Below are 13245 nucleotides of genomic sequence, written 5' to 3'. Positions count from 1 at the left end.
TTTTAATGATGAAAAAAAAAAGTATTAAAATTGTCTGGTTTATATTCGTGTCTAAATCATCACCACGAAGCCTGAGTCTTGTTTTTGTAACATGGTGTTACTTTGGGGAGGTTTAGTTTTTCACTTTGGAGGTTTCCGAGCAGTACGTGTCAGCTGGGCTGTGCGAGGTTCGATTATTTTTTTCGGAATTTGAGCTATGTGCTAGTTTTATTCAAATACATCAGCCTTTAACTGGCATTAAATTTTTAAAATTTCCTTCAATGTTTCAAAAATGTTGGAAGTTTGAACGCATGTTGTAAATGAGAGGGAGAGAGAAATTGAGGATCCAATAGGACAAAGATCAGTTTTGAAGGTCAGCTTCTTCACCTCGTTTACTCATCTAACGTTGAAGTATTTTGTTTCTTTATTTGAAAAGTTTGAATTTTATCGACAAAATAAGAAAAACTCCATCTCAGTAATATGGATTTCCTTAAATTTTGAAATGCATGATAATTTCAGAAAAACCAAAATTTCAGCAAATTGACTTTCAATCCCCGTCAAAGTTTAAAATTAAAAAATCTATGATTGAATAAAATTTCTAACGTGTTTCAGCAGTTTCATCAATTTCAGACATAGACAAAATATACTTAGGGAAGTAATGTTTTGTGTAGGGTATTCAAAGTTCTGTGAATTGGATTTCAATTTGTTGCGCGTTTAAAAATTGAAAGCACCAATAATTGTACCCCCTTCCCGATTCAGGATCTTTCTCCTCCTGTTTTTTTTCTCAGGTTGGGATACTTGAATGCAAGTTGTAAGTACAATAGATTTTATGTTTGCTTTTTTATTCAATTTTGTGGAAATAAGTCGACAAGACAAAGACCTAGGCTGTGATCTACAATGACCACAGGTCAGTTTGATGTCTAACTATTTGATTATGTATTTAAGGCATACAAGATGTCCACACCTAGTGATTCGCAAACAAGCAGGAGTGACACTGCTCCCTCAAAGAGAAAGTTTGGCTCTTCAGGCAAGCTCTCTGACTGTTAAGGTGGCAGTTACTCACTACTCACCTGACTGTGGCACCTTTCTGTATTTGGTGAAAGTGGGTATGATCACCCCCTTCATCATTACTTGATATTATGTGTGTATCTGACTGGCTCACCTCGCTGGATTACTTTTGTGCCTACACCTGAGTTTTGTTTTTATTATTATTTGCATCATCATCATCATCATCATCATCATCATCATCTAATATCACCTCCATTGGTAATGATGGGGTCGTCATCTGAATCATTATCAATAGGTGGTGTCTCATCATCATCGTCGTCATCATGGTTCCTTGTCCTTTACAGGACATTGGAAATCACATTTTTATGGTACCCTAACAGGGTGAGATGCGATTATTCTGGGGAATTGACGTTGTTTTGAGCTTTCACGTAGTAGTTTCCCATTGCTTTCTACGCTATCTACAAAGTAGCTCATACATCACTAGCTAAGTTTTTACAACCCTGAGTTCCATAATCACCGCTACCTATAGTTGCTCAAATCAGTTACAGCTTTTTGATACCAGCAACAGATTATGTGCATTTCTGTTGCCTCTGCTATTCTGGTGCTTGGAGCTTAACGTGTAATAGATGTTAAATGCACTACAATGGATACATTACGCGTTAACGCCTGCATCTCCTAGTGGGATTTGAACCCACAACCTCTTGTTCAGAAAGCTGTGACTCAGCCCACTACGCCACCAAGCGTCCATCATCATCAGAATCTATAATTATGATCTTGAGCCAGTCAATTATATCACTGTACATCTATATAAGGTGCACTGGGGTAAGTCAGAAAACTTAATCTAGCACCTAGAGGTTTATATCTGCCAAAGTGTTACCAAAGGTGACTTGAAGGTACCTTTGACTATATACACATGGACTGCTATCTTCCGTTTTGCCAATGAAGCTGAAGTAATAGAGGTACTTAATTGGGAGCATTGGGAGTTTTCCTGCATGCGCAGGAATCTGAACCACCCTCACACCTTCCAATCACCAGCAACAAACACCCTCCCATGTTCCAACAACCATTTGCGCATGCTCAGAGCCCATGTCCCAATTAAGTACCTCTATTGCTTTGGCTTTGCTATTCCCTTTAATCTCCGTATGAGATAGCAGTCCATGTATATGTAGTCAAAGGAGGGTACTACCCCTACTTCATCACGGTGTAAAAATTTTTGCGATTCAGTTTAATTTTAGATGTCTTTGGTTCAATTGTATTTTGTTGTTTTGAATTTGTTTTCATTTTTTCAAATTCAGACTTCCTATTGCTTAGTTTTTCACATAAGTATAGCGGACAAACCATGCATCCTAGTGAAAATCTGACGAGAGTAATCTGAAAGAGAATCAACTACTTTACAATTTTGACTAAGTGCAATTTTTCTAGGATGCTCTGGTTGTGAGCTACACCTCTGCAAAGTTTAGCCTGTTCTGACTTCCCCCAATTTGGGGTCAGTCAGAACAATGTATATTTTAGTCCACTGAGCAAAAGCTACTGTGTCAATCGCGCTCAAATTTTTACCAGGTCAAGAACCCTTATGGGAACCTACCTAATAAACTTGATCCATATTGGTTCATTAGAAGGGGAGTAACAGCTGATCAAAGTTACATATTGTAGATGAAAGCTTGGTGCTGTCATTGTGGGGGGGGGGATTACCTGTGTAATAGTCCACTGTATAGTTCACTTTACTCTAGACTAGGGTCCAGACTAGACTAGTGTACTTTCTATGGACCTTGTGATTATGGTCTGAAGCTGTAGTCCAAACCAGGGCTGTCAAATTACCTTAATTTATTCGCTGGTAAAATACGGCGGTAAAATACGGTATTTCACTATATTTTACGGATTTGGATTTGAAGAATTTTGTAGTTTGACTTCAAAGTTCTGAGCTTCTGACCTGCCCCTGAACTAAATTATCATCAGCTAGGTGTTACTAGTCCATACTAGCATTTGCCAAAGTTGTAATTTCTACTGAAAAATACATACCTACACATTTTAACACCAATTTTACCCATGGACTATAGTCGATCGAACATAGACTAGGTGGACTATTGTCCTGGCTTGGAATTGGTATATTTCCACTACCTACTAAAATAGTACCTATATTTGTACTTTTAAATATGGGGCCACGGGATTGGGAGCCACTGTTGTCTTGGGGCCCCTGATGATCGCCAATCAACAGTATAGTCCAGTCCACCTCTGATCTTGTTTAGGTCATTTGACCATAAATTTTTGCTGGGCTCTTTAGTCTATTACATTTGAAAAAAAATTAAAAATGGTGAATCCCCTATGGCAATGTTTAGCCTCTTTGTTACCTATTCGTATATTCAAGAAGTTGAAAAGCTTTGAATAATTGACCTTTACCTGGTATGGAACACCAGGTAACTCGATAATTACAGGAAAAGGAAAAAGTTCATTATACATAGTAAAAGCATTTTTATAATTGCATTGAATATTTAATTTAATTTTCTAAACGATCTCGATTTGAAATTGTATACAAAAGAATTTTTAAGAATTTCAGTAGGTACCTACCTACATTTTTTTTTCAATTTAATATTACTCATTTGAAGTATACGAGCGAGAACCACAGTTATGGGCACCATTTTCAACCGAAAAAAAAAACACCGAATCTAAACATAATTAAATTTTCAGCACAAGGTGTTATCAAATGCGTGCGTTGGCGCCGCTAAAAAGGGCACGATCGTCGCAGAAGATGGATGCTGGTACGATATCGATTGATTCGTAAAAGGAGACAACAACGTGACATGATTCTGGCTACAAGTTAGTTAAAAATCATTGAGTTGATTGAAGAAGATTTTGTTGGGGAGGTGGTGGATTTGCCAGAACTGGTTTATGATGATGTCGAGATGTACGGTATGGTCAGTGGTCACCACAAAAACCACCAAAACCAAAACGTCGAGAGTCCAGAACGGCCAAACCACACCTCCAAATCGTTATTCAGACGTGTATTTAATTTCCTAAAACAAACGTGGACAGGAGTTAAATTCTCATTAGGTAAGTACATCGTAAAGTAGGTAGTTGTTTTTTTCCTTTACTCGTCGCTATGTCTATACAATATTGGGTCATCGGATTGGCGATGCGATTGAATTTAAGCACAGTACGGTATCCCGCTGAGAAACGAATGGCTTCGTGGTTAAATTAGATGATACGTTAATAAGCCTATGGAAAGTTGAAATTATCTTAGCTTTCAAGCTCTCTCTCACTTCTCTCAGTGATAGAACTTGACACGAAAAATTTCGCTGTCAAAAATTTTCCTATTCGTGGATCTCGTCGTCCTTATTACTAATTCGGGTTATAACTTTAATCCGAGGGTTTTAAATTAGATTTTACTTTCACGTTATGTCGATGTTTAAAAGCTTATTTGTGTTTTTGCTTTATGTACCTACTCGTAATATACCTACTCGTAAATATACCTACCTACTCGAATCGAAAAAGTCAAGTTGATGATGAGCTCTTAGAGCTGAGAAATCGTTTTGTAATGCAAGTAGCTTAAATTTGTTAGGAATAGCCGAATAGATACCTCTGGAAAGAAATAGGTAGGTACCTATATAAATACATAGATATCACTCGTATAGATGCGATTTTAGCCTGACTCTCATGGATGGTGGAGAAGGTGAAAGCAAAATAGATTGAAAAATTTAAATATCATGGATGAGAATGAGATATACAATTTTCATCAGCCTTTCAACGTACATACAAAAAATTGCCTTTACTTACAGCTACAGTTCTACTTCATAAATCGACGGACGACAAAACAAAATTTTAAAAAATCTACTAAAACCTTGTGTCTGTTATAACTTAATTCACTAAAACCTTTTGACAGTAAAACGCTTACGCATGTGTCAAAAGTTATTGCTTATATTGCTTTTTATTCGTGTCATTTTTGTAACGTATGTACATGTATGAATAACTTTAGACTTTTCAGTAGGTACCTACCTATTATTCCTTTTTATTTCGGAACAGCCGACGTCGTAAAATAATCAAAATTCGCGTATTTATCGTTATTTATTAATTACGTCGTTAATACCGGTAATTCTCGAAATCGACCGGTTTCATTCGTTCGTTCGCGAAATCAATCAAATTATTGAATTTCTAACTTTGTAAATTTTCAATTCGCGAATCGCGATCTAATTATTTGTAGCCTAATTTTTGTTCTTTGGAATATTCATATTCGTTAAAAATGTAACCATGCTTTTTCGTAAATAACGTTGTAAATAAGAGTAGCTAATATTAAAATACATCGTGAAAATCATTTCAAAAGCGTTTATTTCATCAGTAACAAGATTACAAAGGTGAATGTTGTGTGCACGTGAAATATCACAGTACCTATAGGTAAAGTTAAACCTGTCCAATATAACTCCAACTATTTATCAATAGGCACTTCTCATTTACGAAAATAAAGTTTTAGACGTCCCGCTTTGGAAAAGAGAAACAGCCATATAAACTTTGACACCGATACATTGAAAATCCTTGTTTCAAGTTGACACCTCTAAGTGCTCTATCTACTTTGATATTTCACCAAAGCACACCCTTTTTTTAAAAAACTTTTTTCGAAATTATATTTTCCATCAATTTAATCAAGTATGTATTTCTCATGCAATTTTTTTTTTTCATTTACATTTTACAGATTCTGAATTAGAAGATTTAGAAACTCAGCCGATTCATAGACCTCACAGTCTGAAAGCTTTATGTAAAACCACCAAATTCACTGAAAAAGAATTAAAACGAATATACAGATGTTTCAAATCCGAATGCCCAACTGGTATCATTAAAGAAGACGCATTTAAAAATATCTACTCGCAGTTTTTTCCTCAAGGAGGTAAGTTTTCGTTGTGCGAATTTGACACCATCTTAAATCATAAAATCAAGAATAAAAGATATACCTAACTTATATATTCGCCGAGTTAATTTCACGCTTCGGATGCTACGTTGACAAGTATTTTTTGTTCCCATAACGATGAGTAATTGTTGTAAAAATCCTTTACGCGTCGGCAAAATTTTAACTAAAATGTGATCAAACAATAAACCATTAATAGGATTTCGTATACAGAGATATAGGGGTTTGCTACGAGTGGTGTTTTGTCGTTTTGATAATTATCGCGTTGCTGTTTTTTTTTTTTGATGTTTTAAAACTGTTGGGAAACAATGAAGGTAAAAAATGTATTCTTTGCTGATTCAACAAAATATACCTAACTATAGCCTATGGTACTCCAAAAAAAGAGATTTTGTGGTTGAACACTTTCTTTGTAAAACCACGTGTTCTAGAACGAATCATTGTGATTGAGGTTCGTTTCGATTTTTTCATTCAGTTGTTTTTGTTTTGCGAGGAAAAAAATAAAATTTCAATTTGAAAATACCTAGGTCGGGAGATTGGAATAAAGACGATGGAAAGCAAATTATTTTTAGAAGTTTTTTTTGTTAAAAATATACCAACCTAAATTAATGTAGGTAGGACGTAGGTAGATAAATATTTACCAATTTCGTAGTTTGAACTTTCGTTTAAAGAAATACCTATTTAAAAATTGTAGCCTCATAAATTTTGTTCAATTTGATGATGTTAGGTCCATTGGGGTAATTGGGAACATGGAGTAGGTAATTGAGAACAATTCCCAAGTGCATATGAAGAGCTCTACATATGTATTATATGTAGCTTCCTTTAATGAAGTTCAAACGTCTGGCTTTCATTTTGATGCATGTTCGAGGTCGTTAATGATTCTGTGATGCAAAATTTTACTGAAGAAAAACTATGTTGTGAAATTTTGATTTTTTCAATTAGGTATCCTATTTGAAGCTTCATAGAAAAATAAGTAAGCGTATAAAATTGTGTTTCAATGTGTTAATTCAGTTTCAAGAGTGATCAGATGATTGTACGTGATCCGTAGAACTGATTTAAAAAATTTCTGAAGTATTCACAATTACCCAACGAACTTTTAAGGAGTAAGGAAATTGGGAATACGATGTATTTCGAGGTGATTCAGTGACCTTGGGAGTCAATACAGACAGGTCAACGATCTTATAAAGACCATGCAGGAATACAGACGACCTTGATAAGCCATACAGACGGGCCAATAGCCTTAAGAAGCCAGACAGGCAGACTGACAACCTTAAATTTTCACTCCATTGATTTCATACTTCTTTGAAAGTGTGAAAAATTACCCTTCTGCCTCCGTTTGAGGTAGAAAGATGACACTCAGCTTACACTACTTTTGACATACCTAATTCATCCGAGGAGGATTGCAGGCGATTTCGACTAGGTATTCATTAAAAAATTCCACAAAATCTCTCCGAATTAACTTTAGCACGTATACTGTGCTATGGCTCCAAAACGACTTGAAATCTACCTGCAGTTGACCTATATCGAAATTAGTTTACAGAATGAATTTTAGCTTTCCAACTGAATTTGATGGAATTTTGTAGAAATTTCAAGTTTCAAAAATCTACTGGAGGATCAAAGAATTTTCAAAAAGTTGCTGAAGGCTCCAAAATGACTTAAACTCAACAACAGTCAACTTGATAGTGTTTAAGTTGGAGTGATGCAGCGTGAATTTTAGTTTTACAAATTTATTTGATGAAATTTTGTGGAAATTTCAAGTTTCAAAAATCTGCTGGAGGCTCCAGAACTGCTCAAAACGGTTTGAAATCGTTTCCAATAGATTTTCCTAGGTCGTTTTGGTAAAATTTCGATTTTTTCCTCATTTTTGGCTTAAATTTGGTTTTCAAAAATTCATCAAAAATCGAAAAATTCACGTGAGCTCTTGACATGTTGGCTGGTAATGAATTTTTGTATGCTTTTTCGATCTATGTAGTTCTGTCCATTTCAAAAATTTTAGTGTTCGACTGACCTAGGGTATACCTTTTAAGAAAAAAGTAGTCCCAGAGGATCGGGGGTGGTGCAATTACACCATATCCATATCTGCCATATGCCGGACCAAGAGCTATGCTGAACAAATTTTTGAAAGAGCAAGTCATTTTTTTTTGGAAAATTTCCAGTTATCCCAATTGACCTTACCTACCGTAGGGTGAATCGCTCAAAAGTCAGTGGAATTTGACCAAATTCAGCCGAGACCTTCATTTTGAGTTGAAAGGAACTCAGAACAAATTTAACTTCCGGAGGCTCCCCTGGAGTAAAGAAAGGCCATTTTAGAAAAAATCGTGGTTTTTTCGCTCTGGCTATTCAACCTGTTTTGGGAGAAATGTCTCAGTCCCAAATTACAGTATTATATGAGATTCTGCGTCGATCTATGCTATTGACGTCAAAATCGAGGACTACTAATCTTTTAGGGTTCATACTTTGAAAATCTGCAAATCGCTTATTTTTGAGCAAATTCGTGTTTTAAAAATTTTTTCTTTGCAAATATTTTGAATTAAGTAGTATGCCAAAATATTTAATGATATCATTTTTGAAATTTTGGAAATATTTTGGAACGCAGTGGTGCCAATTCGTCACTATCATAGTAGGTAACTCGAATCTTGATTTCTAAAATTCCGATTAGATCACATTAGTGGCGGCTTCAGCCAAGTTTCAGTTCCTTGATGAACTATTTCGAAAATTTCTATGCTGTAAAGCTTGAAATTTTATCCCATTTTTCTTTTCTGACAGCAAAATAATATCTTCGAAAAACCAAAAAGATTCGAGTAATTGAAAAATTCCGCTCACAAATTCAAATTTGAAATTGCTTTCTCAGCAGCTCTATGGGATGTAGATAGGTACCTTCCTACTTCAGAAAACATATTACCCATGTGAGATATGAATGAAAGATTTACTCCTGAAAAGGATATTAAAAACGCCATCGAAATAACTGCGTATGAAACTGATTAAACTTTGATTCTTTTTCGAGATGGAAAATCACGGTAAAAAAGTTTTCCGCGTTTGATTTAACAAGACTTGAAGATAAAGGAGCATCGCTCGTTGTGAAAAGAGGTGGAAATTTCTTTTCGCTTTTCACGATGAAACTTACAACCTACACGATTAAGAAATGAGAGCGAAAAAAAGAAAGAAAAGGACTGAGTTGTTAAAAGTTGAAACTGTACAAGCTCGAGATAGCGAATGTCTACATTTAAGTTGAGAAATCTTGTTAATAGCGCTCAAGTGACACGTTCGGTTTTTAAATGAACGAACGAGTTGAGATAAGAAAAGTAAAAAGAAAAGAGGGCATAATTTTATATAAAAGACGATTTACAAAGATTGATACTCGTAAATAGTAGGCCTAGGTATAAACTGTCGAATCATCGATAGAGCTACACCTATTCAGTTTCTGAAGTTGGGTTGTTAAAAGGTTCATTTTTATAATTAATATTCGAATCTAGTAGGTATAATAACAATATCTTTGAATTTTTTTCATTATGAAAGAAACAAAGAAACAGGAAAAATATCTCGAATGGCGTTTTTTTTTTTTTTTAAGAAACACTGATTTCCAACTAGAATTCGCTGTAAATAATATGTTCGCTCAGTTTGCCAAGAATTGCCGCCCTTTTAAAACACCGAGCTAAAAAGTAGCTTCGAAACAATTTTAAACGTCGTTTTGATCCCACGTAATTTACCTTATATTACGCGTTTATTTTTGGTTAAGGGGAGAAAGAGAAGAAAAAACGAAAAAAATAAAAGAAAAAAAACCTATGTACCTATTTTTTAAAACGTGAAAATTTTCTTAAGGAATTTAATGGCGTTTGGAGCACAGGCTTGTAATAAAAAGGTAATTCATCAAACTCCTTCAATATAACGTCCCACCTTTCTCGAATATATGATTCATTTACACAAAGATACCCCTCTCTACTCTTTTATCGCCTGGCTCGATACCTTGGCTCGTATTTACCTATAAATAATTTTACCCTTTGTGAAGGAAATTTTCTATTATGAAAATTCAACAAGCTTTTATAGTAATTTTCGTCGATATGAAAATTCTTCGAATTCTCGGGTATTAAAAAAAAAAAAAATGTATAAAATTCAATTTTTTGTTTCAGCCAATACGAGTCAATACGCGCATTACGTTTTTAGTACTTTAGATCAATCGAAAAGCGGATTTCTTCATTTCGAGGTAAGCGAACATATTAATTTGGCTAGGATGGTTTCTCCTATAGTAATATAAATATTCCTATATCATGCTTATGCTATAAGAAAAACCAAAAATAGAATTATAAGCGAGCGTGTTTCATTTATCATTTTGATATAAATGTATTTTCCATAAACCTGTACCGTAAAATTAAACGAATAAATTAATACCTACGCTACGAAGAAGAAAGTTTTATAGCGTAACAATATTTACGACGAGGGGGTAGAAATTTTACTCCTCATCAAAATTCTACTCGATGGCAGCTACGTAGATACATCTATATAAAGATAGGATAGGTACCTATAACATAATTAAAGTAAAGAAGTCTCTCTCACTCACTCATACCCACGAGACAAATACGACGTCTGTTCGAAGTAGGTATACAATCTAGAGTAGGTAGTATAAGATTTTCATTTTTAAGCTGATATCGACGAAAGGTAAAAAATTATACTTACCGAATTTCGTTTACAACCGCGAAGACTTCACGCTTGTCGAGTTTACCATTGAGGTTAATTTATTTCCTTCTCGAGATATATTCGCGTTTTACTCGAGTCATTATTCATGAGTAAGTGAAAGGTTTTTAGTGAGTATTTTTTCTCTCTTTTTTTATTTTGCCTTTAAATCGAACTATATTTTTTGGATTAAGTTTAACCTGTTGCCGGGATATAAGGAATAAATTCGAATACTTTATTTCGTAGCGGGAAGTTTGCGTTGAAGGTGAAGAATGATTTGAAATTAATCTCCCCTAATTTATAGGTACGTCGAATGAGTCGATCGAACGAACAAGTGTTGCAGACGGAATGAAAGGTATTACGTATTACGTACCTATACGAGAGATGTTTTTTTTACAATCGTTTCATTTTGGTGTGTTTTTTCATTTTTTATTTTTTTTTTATTTCAAGTTTGCGTTGTTTCGTTTTTTTTCTGTTGTTGATGGAAGAAAATGGTATTGTAAAAATAGTTTATTTGCAAATAAGTACAGTACCCATAAGTAATTGCGAAATAAAGTAGATCGTGAGAATAAATATTTGGAATAGGTACGTCCACATTCTTTGACAAAATTTTGCTGAAATCTTATTTTTGAGTTGAAAGTCACCTAAAAAAATTATTGTTCGAAGTTGTCCCTGAAGAAAGGTATGGGCCCTCGAGATGAGGCGTTTTCGGAAAAATCACGAATTTTTTGCTTCAATCCTTACCTAACCTGCCTTGGACAAAACGTAACTTGATTCTGAAAGATGAAATTTGAGATTCTGCATAAAAGTGAATGTTTCAGTTTTCTCAAGTAGGAACTAAAAGTTAGCTGTTAAAAGTTTTTTAAAAAAATACTTTTTCTGTTTCCCTGTTTTCGTTACTCAAAATTCGTAAAAAATTGTCCTGAATCATTATGCTGATAAACAGGAATAGATAATACAAAATATTGCAGTGACTGTTTTTCACGTTCTCGATTTCAAAAATTCCAAAGATTAGATACCTACAAAAAATACAATTTTTTTAGTAAAAGATCAAAATTGTATTGTACTTAATTAATTCAAAAAAATAAAGAAAGAAAGTCAGTTAGTAGAAGAATTTTTACTCATCTACAAGCACTTTTGATACTTTACCAAAAGCAGATTTTCATGGAAACTTTTACCGTGACCTGTTCTGACAAAAGGGACCACAAGTCGGAAAACGTTTTTTTACAGTAGAGGCAAAAGTGTAAAAATAGGTCAAAATTTTGAAAAATTGTTTTTTCGCGGATTTTGGTTGTTTGATATGTGAACTGTCATGTGACACAGCCACAACACGTAATTTGGCCGAAAAACGTGTTAAAAGCGCATTTTGAAGTTGGCAGTCGAAAATTTGAGCGCTCAAAACTTTCAAAGCTCTCTGGAGGCGGAACAAAGCATTCTACGGAAAAATGATGTCGAGAAAAATTGTAGAGAATTAAATTTCCAATCGACGTAATGCCATTAGTTTTTTTCTAGGAGGCTTAGTTTTCGATATATTTGCAAAAGGAAGTAAAAATCGAAAAAAAAATTTCAATTTTTTTAAAATTTTTTTTTCTCATTTTATCTTATTTTTTTGCGTTTTTATAATGTAAACGTGTTCTTATCGTAAATTTAACTTATTCCATGTTATTCTACGCACTTTCAAGTACCAGAATCCATTTTTTGAAACATTATGTACCTTTCCTCGGAAAACATCACATTATCAGTTTTCATAAATTTTTTTCTTTAAATGCCTTTTTCTCAAAATCTTGTTTTTCTATCCTTCAACTTCAAGAAATGAAAAAAGGTGGGGAAAATGAGCTAGGAGGCTGGGAGTGGTCTCATTCGACTCGGTATGATGTCTAGTTTTCAAAATGGCCAAAAAATGAAAATGAAAAATCCGACTTGTGGTCCCTTTTGTCAGAACAGGTCACTTATGTTTCTTTTTATCATTTTTAAAATAGTTACTGCCTAACAAAACATGCATTTGGGTATTTAGCAAAAATGATGGAAAAAGTAGTCTTGAAACTAATGTCAACTTCTCCAAGCCCAGTTTTACAGTTTCTGGTCATGCTGGAGCCTCCAGCATGATTTTTAATTTCTTCGAAATCTTGAAACTTCTCCAAAAAGCGTGGAAATTAATTCGAGCAGCTAAATAATATAGATTTGTGGCTTATGCTTGACCTGTGTAAAGAGTATATTCAGATTGGACATCTCCAGGGTGTTTTTTGACCAGCATTCTCCAGTTTTTATTAAAAATATGTACATACTTTAATGAAAAAAACACACACACTCATTTAAACAGGTCGAGAATGAGCCACATTTTGATTTTTAGCTGCCGAAATTGATTTCATCTAAACCTTCTATAAGAATTCCAAAATTTTGGACGAATAAAAAACCACGTTGGAGGTTTCAGAATTGCTTGAAAATAGTGAAATTCGTTTTCAAGAGGGTTGTTTTAAATAATAAGATAGATAGAGTCATTCATACAAATTTCAATATTGCCTACTTTCATCATTCAGAACTACTATAAATAAATTTATACTTATGTACTTTTAAGAAAAGAAAATGAAAAAATTGTCAATTTTGAATTCTTAAAAGTTTGCCAAAATTCGAAAAACCTATTTGGGCAGCCGAAATTTTAATTAAATACCGTTTTAAAAGATCTTAGCCTTGTTCAAATTGAA

The 13245-nt window shown here is 34.1% G+C and overlaps 1 protein-coding gene across 3 annotated transcripts in view; it reads left to right on the top strand.

Annotated features, from left to right (window-relative positions):
* The window catches only part of LOC135835689 (Kv channel-interacting protein 4-like), a 123690-nt gene that overhangs the window by 84904 nt on the left and 25541 nt on the right, over nt 1-13245 (top strand). For 2 of the 3 annotated variants that reach the window (XM_065350073.1, XM_065350072.1), the window contains exons 3-4: nt 5669-5860; nt 10003-10076. In XM_065350073.1, the coding sequence (XP_065206145.1) occupies nt 5669-5860; nt 10003-10076 (266 nt within the window). Of the gene's footprint in view, nt 1-3672; nt 4036-5668; nt 5861-10002; nt 10077-13245 lie in introns of all 3 variants that reach the window. The other variant, XM_065350071.1, reaches the window with a different exon arrangement.

This window comes from Planococcus citri, chromosome 2, assembly GCF_950023065.1.
Source record: "Planococcus citri chromosome 2, ihPlaCitr1.1, whole genome shotgun sequence".
Lineage (NCBI taxonomy): Eukaryota > Metazoa > Arthropoda > Insecta > Hemiptera > Pseudococcidae > Planococcus > Planococcus citri.
This window is presented reverse-complemented; position numbering and strand designations above follow the sequence as displayed.